This window comes from Poecilia reticulata, linkage group LG4 (genome assembly GCF_000633615.1).
Source record: "Poecilia reticulata strain Guanapo linkage group LG4, Guppy_female_1.0+MT, whole genome shotgun sequence".
Taxonomy (NCBI): domain Eukaryota; kingdom Metazoa; phylum Chordata; class Actinopteri; order Cyprinodontiformes; family Poeciliidae; genus Poecilia; species Poecilia reticulata.
In genome coordinates this window covers 19,765,956-19,782,726 of record NC_024334.1, presented here as the reverse complement: position 1 = coordinate 19,782,726, position 16,771 = coordinate 19,765,956, and the positions used below count along the sequence as shown (strand labels likewise).

The 16,771-nt window shown below is 43.4% G+C and overlaps 1 protein-coding gene across 2 annotated transcripts in view; it reads left to right on the top strand.

Moving 5' to 3' along the window:
- LOC103463819 (leucine-rich repeat-containing protein 16B-like) overlaps positions 1–16,771 on the top strand; it is a 41,106-nt gene that overhangs the window by 13,286 nt on the left and 11,049 nt on the right. For both annotated transcript variants that reach the window (XM_008407425.2, XM_008407424.2), the window contains exons 10-31: positions 1,120–1,208; positions 1,892–1,986; positions 2,896–2,982; positions 4,065–4,174; positions 4,284–4,361; positions 4,451–4,527; positions 5,582–5,686; positions 5,849–5,918; positions 7,666–7,747; positions 7,897–7,993; positions 8,184–8,238; positions 8,692–8,864; positions 9,383–9,451; positions 9,836–9,929; positions 11,218–11,316; positions 11,417–11,536; positions 11,653–11,766; positions 11,843–12,018; positions 12,134–12,221; positions 12,320–12,439; positions 16,130–16,196; positions 16,314–16,501. In XM_008407425.2, coding sequence (XP_008405647.1) covers positions 1,120–1,208; positions 1,892–1,986; positions 2,896–2,982; positions 4,065–4,174; positions 4,284–4,361; positions 4,451–4,527; positions 5,582–5,686; positions 5,849–5,918; positions 7,666–7,747; positions 7,897–7,993; positions 8,184–8,238; positions 8,692–8,864; positions 9,383–9,451; positions 9,836–9,929; positions 11,218–11,316; positions 11,417–11,536; positions 11,653–11,766; positions 11,843–12,018; positions 12,134–12,221; positions 12,320–12,439; positions 16,130–16,196; positions 16,314–16,501 — 2,253 coding nt within the window. The remainder of the gene's footprint in view (positions 1–1,119; positions 1,209–1,891; positions 1,987–2,895; positions 2,983–4,064; positions 4,175–4,283; positions 4,362–4,450; positions 4,528–5,581; positions 5,687–5,848; positions 5,919–7,665; positions 7,748–7,896; positions 7,994–8,183; positions 8,239–8,691; positions 8,865–9,382; positions 9,452–9,835; positions 9,930–11,217; positions 11,317–11,416; positions 11,537–11,652; positions 11,767–11,842; positions 12,019–12,133; positions 12,222–12,319; positions 12,440–16,129; positions 16,197–16,313; positions 16,502–16,771) is intronic.

Below are 16,771 nucleotides of genomic sequence, written 5' to 3'. Positions count from 1 at the left end.
GAGGAGCAGCGGCTCTACTCTGAGTCCCTCCCGGATGACCGAGCTTCTCACCCTATCTCTAAGGGAGAGCCCAGCCACCCTGCGGAGGAAACCCATTTCGGCCGCTTGTACCCGTGATCTCGTTCTTTCGGTCATGACCCAAAGCTCATGACCAATAGATGAGGGTGGGAACGTAGATCGACCGGTAAATCGAGAGCTTTGCTTTTTGGCTCAGCTCTCTCTTCACCACGACGGACCGGTACAGCGCCCGCTTCACAGTAGACGCTGCCCCAATCCGCCTGTCGAYCTCCCGYTCCCTTCTTCCCTCATTCGTGAACAAGATCCCCAGATACTTAAACTCCTCCACTTGAGGCAGGACGAACCCCCTGACCCGGAGAAGGCACTCTACCCTTTTCCGGCTCAAGACCATGGCCTCGGATTTGAAAATAATAAAAATATGTCACTATCAGTATTGGTATTGATACTTTTAAGATACTTTTTAAAAACAATTTCAGTTCTGCTCTGAATGACAAAGCAGCCATGATGCATTCGAGCAGCAGAGTTACCTCTGTTAGCAAACAGCAGCTGTGACCAAAGGCTGATGGTCCTTTCAGCCAAGAGAATCGGGGCCAAGAGAGCTGGCAGAACCGGGAGCAGGAACCCAGGCTGGTTCTGAGGAAGCAAATGCCGCCCGACCCACCTGGAGTTCCTCCAGGCCCGTCCTGTGATGAGACAGTCGTCTGGCATCAGGACGCGTCTGATCTCCAGGCCTTCCTCTGTTTGAACTCCTCTTCTGAATTCTTCCAGACTTTTCTTCAATTTGAGACGAGTATTTAAAAATAAAAATCCAAATTACGTGCAGAAACTCGATTACCTTTCCCGAGGGAAAAAAAACAAATCTTTTGATAGTGTTGAATGTTCCTTCATAGAATAGACAGACGAAACACGTTTGAGCATAACGAGGTCACTCCCTCCTGGTGCTGTAAAGATTTCAACCTCCTAAAATACATTTATCAAAATTCACACGTGCTTTTCGCTAACTTACGTGAGCTTGAATGTCTCCACCGAATTTCCAGTGTTTCTGGCGTATCTCTCTGAACCCAGTTTAAGGGATTTGCTCTTTTTATATCTTACCAACAGGGGTCAGAGGTCACTGAGCAGGTCCTGCACACGGTCAGCAAATCTTCCAGCCTTGAGGAGATCACTCTGGAGAACGCCGGCTTGAAATCGTGAGTTACTCTTTTCAAACCGTGTTCATTTTGTCCGAGTATTGCGGATAATTCTGAAGATGTAAAGTTTGTGTCGTGGGCTTTTCAAAAACGTTCGTTCACCAGGCAGTAGGAGTCTGTCGACCCACACAAACGGCTTCAAAGCAGACTTCAGAAGTTTACGCTTCTGTTAGAATGCTTCTGGTTATTCACAAATCACTTTTATTCATTAGCCCAGTTACCAGCAGGATGTTTTAATGTTATTCCTGTTCAAATCTGGGCACAGAGGATTCTTCCCGCAGTCCAGAACCATTGATGACCATTCTGAACTGATTGTGCCTTGGTGTTGCCGTGCGATCGACCGTGTGTTTTATTTTGTCCTGCAGTTGTTTGCTCAAATTTGTGAAACAGCTGTTTTGGATGTTATGGGTGCAGCCATTTGTCCCACTCCTTTCTGAAATTTAACTTACCTTCCATTGCTTTGTTTTGTGTTTTTATGATTTGGAGTTCATGTCAGAGAAAATTAAGCAATTTGAAGGTGTTAAAAGTTGTGTTTTTCCTATTATATGTTCATAAATCAAACATCTCAACAAATGAATTGATTCAATCAATTAAAAACTGTTCTGATTTATTTGCGTGCGTGCGTGCGTGCGTGCGTGCGTGTGTGTGTGTGTGTGCGTGTGTGTGCGTGTGGGTGTGTACAGAGACTTCCCTCAGAAGATGGCCACTGCTCTCTCAGAGAACCCAGCTTCTGTCATCCACTCCATTAATTTGGCCCACAACTCACTGGACAACCAAGGTATCAGAAATACGTCCCTCTGTCTGTACGATTCACTGAGTCTTAAATAAATTAAATGCTAATGAATGTTTTGTTTTGATCCAAACTAGAGATGCACTAATTGTCATTTTGCGGCTCATTTCTGATCTATGACTTTTGTAAACCTTTGCAGCCTGACGATACAGATTTCAGCTGATTGGTAGAACTGTGACATAAAGAAATATCAAAACTGTATTTAAAACATTTGTTTTCTGGCATTGCCAGGAGTGGTAGTTGATTTTTGCACTTGGAGCAGAGACAGCCTTTTTACTTGTTTAAAACAAAATGATTATAGGCATATTTCAACTGTTTTTAAACTGAATTTTACATTCTGTACTGGCATTTAGCATGGCCACCATTGCTAAAACAGCAGACTCTGCAACATGCATTCCCGAGGAAAGAGCATCCTTATCTTAACCCTGAATAAAGATGCAGTATGTTGAGCCTTCCTGTTGTACACTGAGAATCAAAAGCTTTGCTTTGTGTCGGGATAGTGTTGAAAATATATTTTTTATTTAGCTTTTTAGATATCTGTTGTTCCAAACTTTTTTTAACACTTTACTAAAACTGAGTAGCTAACATTGAGGCTCTCAGTAACAGCTTCCACACTAAAGATTTTTGTCAGCACGAGTTTCAAGTGTTTCAATGTTTTCACTGATTACGAAAAGAGAAAATGATTTTTTTTAACCGGCTGGTTACCTTTTGCCAATTCTTATGTGCAGCTTTAATCAAATATTTCTTAAATATTGTTTTCTTATGTTCTGTTAAACTACTATTAATCTTTTTTCATATTAAGTGTCCATTACATGATTAACGGTCCAAAGATCTCGTCTTTTACAATGTATGTTTTTGTATGTTAAGCTAGTTTTTGTGTTTCTGTGAATGCTGCAGGTGTGTCCAGCTTAATCCAGCAGGTGAGTCGCCTTAGCAAGGGGCTTCGTCTCCTCAACCTGTCCAAGACTTCACTTACGTCAAGGGGTTAGTCCCTCTTTACTTCTCTGTTGCCTTGACTACATCTTAGGGTGCACTCACACTGGCCCTGTTTCGTATGCTTTAGTCTCTGGTCCACTTGTGTAGAAAGTCTGGTTTGTTTGGGGAAGTGTTAATCCGAAATCGAACTCTGACGCAGACCAAACAAGCTAACTCCACCTACAAAACCCTGTCTCGGTTCGATTCAAGTGAACTCTGGTGTGGTCAGAATGCACATGTGAACGCAAGCTGACAAACGGAGACCGCTCCAAAAGTGGACTATATCGCAGGGCATTCTGGGTAAATGCAGCCAAAACAAACACGATAAGCATAAGAAATGGCTTATTATCATTTATTAAAGACAAAAGAGAAATCCTACAACCACTAAAATCTGACGCCATTCCATTTTTGTTTACGTTTCATGAAGAAGGAAGTTGCGCTCGTGACTTCTTCAGAGGTCTTTGTGTCGTTTCCTTCAGTAGTTCTTGGCGCAGCGCCCCCACAGGCGAGGGGGGGAGTTGCTCAAAGGGTTTGAGACAGTGCAGTGTGAAAGTGAAGCTGAAAACGAAACAAATGTTGAAATTTTGGTCCCCAAACAAACCGAGTCTACTGGACTATTAGGTGGGAAAACACCCTTAAGTTAGGAAAGTATGAGTTCAGTCCTAGCTTGACAAAACACAGAATCTGACCAAACCCTGCACAAGGTTAGCTAATTTTCCTGAACAGAACCCACGCTGCGGGTTAGAGGAGGTAAAACCCTCCGAGCTGCAGGTTATCGCCCCACAGGAGCTTCGATGTCTCGTGTTTTTTGTCCTGCTACAACTCCAGGTTGACTCACGATGCTGAGCACTGCCCTGCAGGCTGCACGTCTCCTGTTCCTGTTCCCTGCACCCAGTGGAGAATTTAAATATTGCATTGAATTGTTCTGCTTCCCATAACATTCACTGATACCCTCTGCTCTAAGATCCGCATGAATAATGTACGAACGTAAATGTTTTGAGAGGATTCCCAGTCTCTTAATATCATAGCCTCTCATCTGCCCTTGTTTTTCTCTCTCTCTCTCTCTATCTCTGCCTGTCTCTGTCTCTCAGGCGTCGTGTCTCTCTCTCAGGCTCTGTGCTCCAGCGATGAATACTCCAACTCCCTCCTGCACCTGGACCTGAGCAAGAACCCCGGGGTCCTCTCAGGGGAGGACGCCTCGGTCAGACAGCACAATCCATCCGAAACGAGAACACGCTCTCCTCCTCCTCCTCTTCCTCCTCTGCAGCCTGTAACGTGTCGCCTCTGTTCCTCTGGCTTTCTGTTTGCAGAACTTTTATCTCTTCTTGTCTCAGCCAAACTGCCTGGTCCACTTGGATCTGTCGGCCACCGACTGCTCCGTCGACTCTGTCAGTAGAAGCGTCCGGCTCTGCTCAAACTCTTTTTGCCTTTCTGTCCGTGCCCAGATTAACTGCTTCCCGCCCTGTGTCTCATGCAGCTATTTGGGGCTCTTCTGAGGGGGTGTTGCGCTGATCTTTCCTTTCTCAATCTGTCCAAAAATACCTTCTCGCACAGGTTAGTCACGTCTTTAACATCACCTTGACGCCAGGCGTAGGAAGATAGACGATGCCTTGCGAAAGTATTCCGAGAACTTTTTATATTCTGGAGTTATTTACTGTTTTCTGGGAAGATCTCGTCCAGGTTAGAGGGAGAGAAACTTGAACTGGTCCATTCTGACACTTGGCTTCGTTCACACAGCAGGTCTTCATGCGCAATGTTTTTTTTTTTTTTCTGAAATACGACTTTTTGTCATGGTTGTTCATACTACTAACTAAACCCGAGCGCACAGCTTCCCAAAGAAGCGCATTGTTTACCCAGGTAGTAACGGGCGGAGCTGTTTATGGATCGATTTTTAAGTTTATTCAACAATGAGAGCTGAGAGGATTGTAACAAAACAACCTGAAGAAAGCAGATAAGAAGTAAGCACAGCTAATGGTGACGGCCTTCTGTGGAGCGTTGACCGCAGCAGCCTCTGTCTGGAAGTGCAGTCAGGACCAGGAGTGGTGGGATTGTGTTGTAATGCTCTCTGGGGGAACAGACTTCTTTCTTAATTACATAATCATCGTTTTCCGCCATCCGGATTTACCGCGTCTGGCTTTTTTCTGGTGCAGAACGATGACGCATGTCATGTCAAAGACATAAAAGTTGGATAAATTGCGGCATGACCATTCAGCCTTTGAAAACAGTCGGATATGTATCCAATTAATTTTTTGCCGCCTTTTACCACCATTTCGTTCACTGATTTACTCACATTCATCTCCTCAAAGGAGTGAATCGCTGGAACTTTGTGGTTTCTTTCTGTCCTCCGTATTTAAACTCAGATTTCTCTTTGAACTTTCTGAGAGAATCTTGAATATTTTATCCAGCCAATAAGTCATTTGACCCCTCCTGCTGCCCCTACTTCCTCATAAGGTGTAATTGTCATTCTGTGTCTGCGCTCTCGCGGCCGCACTCATAATTATCTAGCATTTAACTGAAGTGACTTCATCTCCTCCTGCGTGGAGCTCGCTTCACCTCATCTCTGCATTACTCCTCTTTGATCCTCCCTGTTCTTCCCCTGATGTCACAGGAAAGTGAAGGATACGCTGCCGTTGTTCCGTCAGTTCTTCAGCTCGGCCTTCAGCCTCACTCATGTCAGCCTCGCCTCTATGAAGCTGCCCCCCGACGTTCTGAGGTATCTGACATGTCATCTTCCATTTCTTTACTCGAGTCGCAGCTCTTTTATCTCGGGTCCGCTGCGAAGGAAGCAAAAAGGAAGCAACTGGATGTGTGAAGCCGCGCCAATCAGGTCTGTATTTAACTCTCGTTTTCTTTTTCAATCGCTTTGTGATCACAGAGCAGTGCTGTCGGGGCTGACCACCAATCCTCACATCACCGATCTTCATCTGGACATCAGCGGCTGTGAGGTAGGAAGCCATTTTTGCCTTCCTGCAGCAGATTAAATGGGTGTTACTGTGCATATTTCTATATGCTTCCAATTTCAGCTACATTTGACACAATATACTTCCCTACTTCTGCAGCGATGAAGCTCTAGTTAAAGACAACTTAAGTTTCAGTTTAAAACGCATAAAGACCAAGCAAAAAAAATTATACTACGCAGCTGAATAAATTTAAGTGTCTGTTGTAACATGTGAAACCCTTCCATAAGTGAACTGCTTTCCGCATGACATGTTACATGCAAAAGTTATACCCAGTGGCAACATGTGAAACTTATATTCTGTGGGTTTGTGAAACACATGTGGCAAAACGTACCTCAAGCGGAATATGTTCACACGTGTGTTTCACATGTGAAAATTGTTGTTATGTGAAAAATCTTGTCCATATGAGAACGAAATCCTTTAGTTCCAGCTGAAACGTACAGAAATACTGTGGAAATGATGTCATAAAATAACACGTGTAACCTAATTTTCCACAAATTTGTGAAAATTATATCCTGGAGTAACATGTGAAATATTTTTGGAAATGACTCTGAGTGGCAACATGTGATACATAAGTTCTGGGATGTTTTTTTTTTATGTGTGAAAATATTATTCTTTAGTAGAAATCACATTGTCTCCACATGTGAAACTCGTTTTTGTGACATATTTACATGCTATTCTCACTGGGGTTTATATCATCGGCATATGTGGAACATGTGGCCACCTGTTTCTGCCATCTGCTCAAATGCCAAAAAGAGGAGATACAAACACTGTTTTTTTCTATAGATAGCATAAAGGTGTGGAAAATTTTCCTACATCATTTTTTATATTGTTCTTTTTTTATGACTTTACCGTGATATTTAGTTTCCCTTTATGTATCTTTTTAACAGAACATACCAGCTTCACTCTTAATGAGTAACATATAGTGACTCAGACAAGATGATAATTAAATGTGTTAAACTCATTTTTATCTTGGGTCACATCAAGATCAGGAAGGGCCGGTTGGTCCAGAACTTATTGATCAAATCCATTAACAAACTGATCAAATAAATAGCTGTCTGCATTTAATAGGGTCTTATGAAAATTAAATAATATTGAGCATATTTTAATTATATTGAACATTAATTGTCTTCAGAATTTTATTGCAATCAAAATCACTTATTTTGTGGCGATTCGTTAGAAATATTTGCAGTTTTGAGATGTTTGCGCTAATATATGATTGTAAATTAGACTTTTTGTTACTCATCACGTCAATCGTAGGTCCGAAGTGAAACATACTGCCACCTGCAGGTGGGAGTTAGCATCACTTAACCCCAATATTTAAATTTGTGAAAGCAATAAACTTGTGAAAAAATGTGGGGGTCTTTTGATTTCGAGCGAATTTCCTATTGATGCAATTTGGCAGTAAACAGGTACAAAATTGCTTTGATTTAATAAAATAATACCTGAGCACACAACTGTGATCTTGAAGGCTATATTTTTGGTTCCCTCTGGAGTCTAGAGGGGCCTCATAAAAAGCTGCGGCGGGCATCATTTGGCCCCCGGGCCTTGAGTTTGACACACATGATTTAAACTGTTTCTCTATTTGCAGCTTTGTTAGAACCTCCTCAGGCCACTGCTTTCAGTTACTTTAAAAAGTGTGATTTTAACAGAGCCATCCTCCCACAAACATAAACCTGAGTCATTTTCACTCGCGTCTGACCCGTATCGGTCCTCTCCTCTGTCTCACGCTCAGCTGAGGTCTGCGGGAGCCGCCATAATCCAGGAGCTCTTCCCCCGGGTCTCCTCCGTCGCCACGCTGGATATCTCCGACAACGGTACAGCGCACGTCCTGCTGCGACCTTGACTTTTTCTGAAACCGTGGTAGGAGGAGACCCAGCGCCCCTGCTAATGGATCATGCCACACTGAGACCTGCATATGTGTGTGTGTGCGTGCATACGTGTGTGTGTGTGTGTGTGTTGACAGGTCTCGATGCAGACTTGCTCACAGTGCTGCCTGCCCTTTCGAGACACCCTTCTCTAAAACACCTTCATCTGGGCAAGAACTTCAACATCAAAAACAGGTGCTGCCAGCTCTCCATGTCACACTCTACTGCAATTATTTATATGTGTGCGCGTGTGTGTGTGCATGGGCTGCATGTGCCAGCTTGAATAAACACGTCAATAACTTTTTTTAATCTTTTTTTTGGAGGCGGCAGCCACCAAAATAACTCGCACCAGCCACGTTTTGTGTGTCTGTCTCCACGGTTTCAGGGTTCTGGATGAAGTCTTACAGAAGCTGGTTTCGCTCATCCAGGAGGAGGAATGCGTGAGTGATGGCTCTGAATTTAGCGACAGTCTGACGTAAGCTCAGATCACTTGCCTTCGTTACTAAAAGATGTATTCAGTCAAAGTGTCGTTTTCTTTTTGCGGCATATCAGTTTTTGGGGTCGCATCATTGTTTTATGATGTTTCGCTGCAGATATGTCACTGCGATGAATTATTGCTACCCCTCAGTTAGCGTTGTGGACACAGTTTCTACTTCACTACTCACACATATTGTAAATAATTCATGCATACAGTGCGCATAGTCATGTTGGCAAGCTGTCACATCAATATGCACTAAATTTTACTACCGCCTTTTATTCTCAAGGCTCTATCTCCCACTGTTTCCTCTCAGGTTTTTGTTTCTAAACTTCATTTTTAATGCTCCCCCCTCTCCCTTTCTCCCTTCCCACATGCTTGACTTTTATTTGGTGCTTTCTTCTTCTGCCCCCTGCAGGCCCTGCAGTCTCTGTCCCTGGTGGACTCGCGCTTGCGCTCCCGGGGGACGGTGCTGGTCAACGCGTTGGGCAGCAACACCTGCCTGAGAAAAGTGGACCTCAGTGGAAACAACATGGACGACATCGGGGCCAAGATGCTCAGCAAAGCCCTGCAGATCAACACGACACTCAGGTGAAGGAAACTACATGGAGAGGAGGGTTGCTGATGTGTTTCTTTTTGTTGTTGTTGTTGTTTTGCATTGTTTACAGTATAGACGGCCTTGGAAAATCCTCAAACGTTTTTCATTTCATTTTTCCGTGTTTCAGCCACAAACTTCAATACATTTTATTAAATTATGTTTGTAATATACTGATGCAAAATGGCTCAATTAGGCCTGTCACAATAGCAATATTATAGTTTATCGCAATAAGCTCTGGGACAATTTATCGTCTAGTAAAATTTGTTTTTGTGACAGGGCTTGAGTCCAATGTTAGCTCTGACCAGCTTCCCTGTCTGTGTCGACAGAAATCATTCCCACAGCATAACCCTGCCACCACCACATGTCGTCAGTGTTGCTCTGTGAAATGACAATAAAATACAATAAATGTGGTTCCGACTTGACAAAATGTGAATAAGTTTGGGGTGTGTATACTTTTGTAACACGGTTTAATTTTTTTCATCTCTCTCCAACTAACACTCTCGCCCTGCAGGAGCGTGACATGGGATCGCAACAACACCTCCGCTGCAGGATTTCTCGATGTGGCCCGAGCCCTGGAACAGTAAGAACTGAAATGGCCTGCTTGTTTTGTGGAGATGTTTGCTGCAGTCATCAGTAAGAGCCTTATGTCTTATGATTCCATGTACGAAAACCTCAAAGGACACTTTGCCTGCTTTCTTTCTTTCTGGTTTTACCTCTCTGTAAACTGCAACATGAGCAGTTTATTACTTATTTCGTCTCACTATCTTACATGGTCCAGACTCACCTCGGGGCCACGGAGGCCACGGCTGCACAGATCAAAGCTTTACTCAGGAATATTTTGGCGGCGTGATATTTTGCAAACCCTGGAACCTCTGAGCCAGTTTAAATTTCTCTTCTCGATCCCATAGTGTCTGCTTTAATAACTTGACCTTTTTGTCTTTCTCTGCTCCCTCCTTTCTTTTAGTAATTTCACCTTGCAGTACATGCCTCTGCCCCTAAGTGACATCAGCCAGGCGTACCGCAGCGCTCCGGAGAAGACAGAGCAGGCCCTCACTAAGGTTGGGGTTGCAATAACTGTCTGGATGATTTATTGACTGATGGTTGATAAAAAAATTAAAAAAAGTAAACATGTGCCCTTCTGCAAGGAAGCACACCTCTACTTTAAATTGGTGTCGTGCTTTTGGCCAAAATACATCAAGCACAAATATTATTTCCAAACATTAATCACCATCTATCTTTAGATCAGTCACCTGTAGGGAATGGAATTAACTCTTTCCACGGCTTTACTTCCACACAGTGGGAGTGGCCGTACTATGTGTTTTCCAGGCAGAGAGTACCATTTTATAGCACAGTCAAGTAGCTGTGTTAATTTCAGTTGTTATAAAAATGCTTTCTATATATCAAATATTACTCAAATGATACCTGACTATATTTTCACACCTTCAAATTGGGCCTCTGTCTCTTTAAAAACTCCGCCTTCGGTCCTCTATTAACCCAATTAGCAACGTTTTTACCAGCATGGCACTGAGCAGTGGCTCCTATAATGAGCTCAGCAGATGTGTAATTCCACCAGGTGATTGCTAATTGCTGCAGGCTAGTCTGAAGGAGCTGAGTGGGAGAGTCGCGGGGAGGGGTTGCTCTGTGGGGGGGGGGGAAAAAGGAGTAAATTCTGAAAATTTCTAGAAAAAAACAAAGAAAGTCTCTGAGCTCCAAAAGTTGAAAATGTTCAACTTTTGCAAAAGAAAGTTGAACATTTTAATCTAAATTGATTTTGCGATTTGAGATTAATCTCAAAATTAATCCCAATTAATTTATGAGATTAATTTTGATCTTAATTTCAGAATTGTTTTTAGAAAAATCAAGAAAATCTCTGAGCTCCGAAAGTTGAAAATTTGCTAGAAAAAACTTTAAAATTTTGAGATTAATCTAAAAAAAATTCTGGAATAACCAGGACATTTTTGAGTGTGAAAAGTCAGAATTTAGCTGGGGGAAAAATGTCAAAATTTCTGGGTTTTTCTGCAAAAATTTACTCTTCCTTTTTTTCCTCATCTACAATGGCCTTAACATGCTGTCTTACTAATCTCCTATCAAAAGTGTGAGGTTTTTTTTTCATAAAATAATAGAAACAGCCCTGGGTGAAGTAATATTTTATTGTAAATGTGAGGTGGGGGCTTCCTAATGAATCTTTTTCAAATATGAACTCATAGTTGTTGCTATGGACAAAAGTAGCATGACATAAGAGAAGACTTTTTATAGGACAAGTCAGATTACACTCAAGCTTCTTCTATCATCTGTTAAACCTCACTCTGAACTTTGACCTTTCCGCCTGGTTTTGTCGCCTTGCAGATCCAGCGCGCTCTGGTCAGGAACAACCAGACGCAGCGCTTCTCCCAGCGGCAGGCTCTGCGGCTGCACCAGGGTTTGGTCACCAGCACCGCCGAACAGGTAGCTCCTTTTATGAGGGATGTTTTTTTGTTTTTTTTATTTCAAGAGTTTTATGAGTGTCTGTGCCACCGTCATCTCGCCTGCCCTGTGTGTTTCCAAGGTGATGGAGCGCCTCTGTGTGCGCGTCCAGCAACAGCTTTCCTTGTTGCGAGGCTCCGGAGAGATGGAGGAGATTCAAGCCGCCAAACAAGTCCTGAAAGAGGCCAGGAACTCTCGAGCTGTGAGGGATATGAAATGTTTATACGCGTTGGTCTACATTCGGTCTGAGTTTGAACGAACCCCCTCTCCACCTCCCCACCTCCTCACCTTCCCCCCTTCCCCCCGATGTCTCCCCAGCTCTACCCTTCGCTGTGCGAGCTGGCCCACGTGCTGTCTGTGGACGGGCCCGTGCGGCAGAGATTGGACTCCCTGGCCGGCGAACTCGCCAAAGCCGCTGATAAGGAGCTGCAGGTAGATCCGAGAGCTTTCTTTCGCCTTGCCCTCCCCGACGGATGACAGAGTTTGTGACAGCCGCCATCCGTTTCAGGTGATCGTCGACTCCATGGTGTCACTCTGCCGCGAGCTCTGTCCTTTATCATCCTCTGCGGCGGAGAGATTAAGCCCTCCGCTCTCGTCCGTCTCCGAGCGGGTGTCCATCCCTCGCTCCGCCATCCGCACCGCCCTCATGGAGAGAGCGGCGCAGGACATTCACAGGGCTTTGGAGTAAGAGCAGCAAAGCAGTCGTGAGTTTGATAAGCGGGGGCCATTGATTTGCTCTCACCTTAACTAACCGCTTCTCAATCTGTCTCTGCTTTGCCTCGCACTCCATCTTCTTCAGAGAAGTGAAGCTGTCCGTGGTTTCTTATCTCACCAACTCCATCGTGGACCAAATCTTGCAGGAGCTCTACGCCACCCACAAGACCCTGGTAAACACTGGCCTCCTCTCCGCGAAAGGGTGTGAAAGAGACACAGATTGATTGTACGAGTGGGTGACAAAAGAGTTAAAGAGTGCCGTGTGTCTCAGACCCGGCAGGTATCTCATCTAAAATGCTGGGAAGGGACGTGTGAAGATGGGACTGCGTGGAGTTTTAACAGACACAGAGACTCCCTGGACATCACAGATGAAGAGCTCAGCACCAGCATAGTGAGTGTGGACATTGTGTGTTGCTGCGCGTGTGTGTGTGTGTGTGCCTGTGTATGTGTGTGTTTTCATTTTTATTTTCCCTGGAAATGTGTCATACTTACCTCACCCACCATCGATTGTTTCTTTCCTTATATGTTTTGTTTACAATGGTCGTTTTGTGCAACTTAGGCAGAAATGCACCGATCAATCTCGCGGCCGATTGTCGATAATATCAATTTCTTTTCAGGAAATTTAATGATAAAAAAACACTATTCTACGTATTGCTGCTAGCATTCCTGCCAGGAGAAGTCATTAATTATACAAAGCACGAGCAGTGGCAACATCACACTGTGTGAGAGAGAGTGTGGCGACTGTATGACAAAGTTTTATCAGCTTTGTTATACAACGTAACGCTAGCTGCCCAATCGCCAATTAGTGGCAGTTAGATACTTCCATAGAGAATTGGTTGTCAGATGCACAAACCTGACCCACAGTGAAGTCATGATATTTTAAAATAGCGTTACAAAAGGAGTCAAACACCTCACATGTTTTTCCACTAAAGGAAACATTCCCATTCCGTTATCGTTCTTGTTTGGTGGAAAAATGTGCAAGTTTCAAGTTGGGAAAAATTGGAAGGCCTCCTGAAATCTCCTGAAAGTTCCAACTCCAAAAATTCAACATGGCTGCCACATGTTAAAAATTAAAGGGACAGATGTTTGTTTTTCTCTCCTATGGCTGGGAGAAAGTAACTAAAAAATAATAATTTTGTTCCTGCAGCCATGAAGGGAGTGTTTGCATCTTGTTCTTTACACATTCACTACATTTCTCTTTTGGTGTCCACTCACTATGACATACAGGGGCTTTAAGGACTAACTCAGAGTTCAATACATTAATTCTTGCCAGAACAAACTTTGTTTTGCCACCTCAGTTAATTCCACGCCCTATACTTCCTTTTTAGTGGCACGCTAGCTCTATTAGAAAATGATACAGTAAATAGCAAATATCCATCTGTGACAACTCCCACACTGAAGAGTGTTCTTTTTTTACAAGCCTGATAAAAGCTTCAGCTTTGTCGCCGGTCATCAAAAACAGCAGAACCTTGTCAGTTGCCAGCCTGTTTCCTGAAGCGTCTTTTATTTTCTGATTTTTGTCAGAATGAATTGAAGAAAAATGGCACAATCAGCATAAAACCTCGAGAGTGGTAGGTAGGTACCTGTGAAGTGGAGTCTGCTTCCTACACACAACTTAACCCCCTGACAGCAGCAGTCCATTCTTGTTTTGAAGGTTTTGCCTGCAGCCATATTTGCAGGAAACGTTTTTTTTTTTCCTTGCCAACAGTCAATCGTGAAGAGATTTAAAGGATTTTGCTGAGCTACGCTTTTACCTCTAAAATCATGTACTGCAAAAGTAACATTTTTCTTGTAAAGTCTGGGAAATTGGAAAACTATCATTTTTTTCCTGCCTTCTGCCTCCAGCATTTGTTTTGTCTCTGTCAAATCTGACTCCATCAGTTTTAATTCAGCAGTCACTAAGAGTTTTATTACTCTCTCCCTTTTCTGTTTTGTCCTCCTTAAGTTTTCTCTTACAAAGTCAACTACTTACTAATTATAATTTTTATTTTAATTTGCAGTTGTAGAGTCAGAAATTACCGTCATCCTACACAATGTCCGCCTCGGTTAACATGTCGATTAAATGACATTGTTGTTCTCGTTTACAGCGGTTTTAACCGAAATTAAAAGCAGCGCCTCGGTCTTGTCAGAGCCGTGTCAAATGAAGTTTTCAGCATCTGAATTATTATTCCCACTTTCCTGACAGGACCGCCGCAGCTAAAGGTCAGAAACGCTGAGAGGGCCCAGCTCCTCCGCTGGAAACAGTTTAACAACACTTGAATTGATGATGCGTTGTCAATTCGATTGTTTCTTGGCCTTTAGGAGCTTGCGCTGATTGGAGTGATTGAAGCGTAGCATTTAAGAGGCCTGTTATTTCTAACAACTTGCCAGGCTGACATCAAACAGTCGGGCTGTGTGCATACATGAAACGCAGCAGGCTAAATATTAAACACGTGTGTGCTAAGCTCATGGCGTTCACTGCAGCTGAATACTTTTGTCTTGTTTTCTAAAATTCTCTTGTTCATACTAAGCCTGGTTCCTACAAATGTAATCTACCCAGACAGAAGAGTTGTGACTTTGAAAATTGTTTATGGTTTTCACATCAACTCCCGGCTTTTTGCTGTTTGTGCTTTATTCATTAATGGATGGTTTACGATTGAATCGCAGCTCTGTTGAGTTAGCTTTAGCAGTGAGACCAAATAACCTCAACATGGAGAAAACGACGACATTTGTCACCAAAGTCTGAGTCACATCTTTAGGCTGAGCTAGCTTGACTTTCTCCAGTGAATAAGGTCCAAGTTACCATTATGGCTCTCGGATAACAAGGTAAGTACTTTAACCACTTTTAGACTTGCTTTTTAAACTTATCTCTAAAGAAGAACGTTTTATCTGAATCAAATCAGAATGGCTGTAATGGAGGAAGTATCTGCTCAATCTGATAAAGAACAAATCATAAATGTCTGCTGACATACGAGGAGAGCGGGTTTGCATTAATAAGACAGCAGTTCAAACCTAGGGGGCCTCTCAGGAATCAAACAGGAGGTTTTTTGTTGTTGTTTTTTCTTGTTTTTCCTTTCAGTTTCCATTTAGTCTGGTCATGCACCACTCGTCTCAGTGTCTCTCTCCTGAACCTGTCAGGAATTTAAAGTATTTTATTTGCTCTAAACGTAAACACTTCCATTCCAAGCATCTCATTGGGAAAAGCTTCAGCCATGCTGTGAGCTGTGTGTGTTGTTGTATCTGGAGAGGTTTGCTAAAAGTGTCTAAACATAAGGAAATTTGCCACATTTTGGGGGGAACAGCCAGATCTGTCACGTCTCTAACCTGTGTTTTACTCATTTTTCCCCACACCTATTGAAAATGAAAACTTGAGTGCCTTATGCACAATCATTAGCTGAATTAATCAGAAAGTAGATCAAAGTGGGTCAGTTGGAGCCCGAGCATTCAGCATGCTGAGGTAAGTCAATCTGCAGGCGCAGCATCTGCGTAGCGTAGCATAAGATAAGTCAACGACTTCGTTATTACAGGGTCATTGTTGCGACAATAAGATAAGTTTGTGTGTGCATGTGTGTCTGATGTATAAATATATTTACTAAAATCTGTCTTTTTATGCTATTGAAAGACGGTTAGCAAATGGTGTGATGGGATGTAAAGCATTTGAAAACACATTGTAGCAGATTGTTCTTTGAAATTATTCTGAACAGATTGTCATGTCAAGGAGATCGATGAAATGTCTTTTAAAATATGCTGTTTATTTTTTGACCTTTTGGGTTTCTGTACTTTGCTCTCGCAGCTGATATGCTCTCCATGGTGTCAGAAACCTCCTTGTTCATTCCACCATAACTTTTTAAACAGATTTTTATATCTCGCAGGTTTTCAAAGTTGCTTAGAGGTTTGTTTGTTTTTTTCTACCCTTCCTCCAATACGTCAGGAGTGGATTATTCATTGATCCGGCTGTTTGTTTGTTCGTTTGCTTTTTATGTCCGAATCATTCTTGCATGTTCTCTCTCTCAAGGAGGCTTGATCCGGTGCCTTGCTTTGTTCACTCAGAGAATGACAGGATCTTTCCTCTTCTCTCTCTGTCTGCTTTTCATCCTCCCAGGACACGATTGCCATTAAGAAGCGCAGCTCCAGAACGAGGAGAATACGACCCGTCTCCACCAGGCTGAGTGAGTACTCACCCACTTATATTTCCCCCTCATTGAGCTTGGCGTGCATCGCGTCTTTGAATCCGGGTTTGAACGTCTCCTCGTTGCATCTCCTGCCCTCCGTGTCGCCACCGACAGGCTTGTGTGACGACTCCAGCTCCTCTCCGCCTCCCTCTGTGCCGTCGTATTCCTCGCCGCTGTCCCACTCGGCATCCTGGGAAGGCCTGTCGGAGCTGCCCACGCAGGGTCTGCCGCTGCACCACGTGACGCGCGTTCGGCCGAGGCCTCCTCGGAGGCACCGGGGAGGCCACATCACCGCGGAAACAGTAGGGACAAATCTTTTCATCGCCATTAAGTTTTCCTTTTTTTTTCTTTTTCTTTTCAATCTCTGTATTTAACTAATGTTTCCTGGCATTTCGACTTCTGTCTTTGTCAAATACCATCTATCAAATGGATTACGTCATCTCAGTGCATGCAGTGCACTCCATTTGTTTTACTGAGTGCATAACTTTTACAAACGAACCCCGCAGAACTAGCCTCTCTGAGGGTGTGTGTGTGTGTGTGTGTGTGTGTGTGTGTGTGTGTGTGTGTGTGTG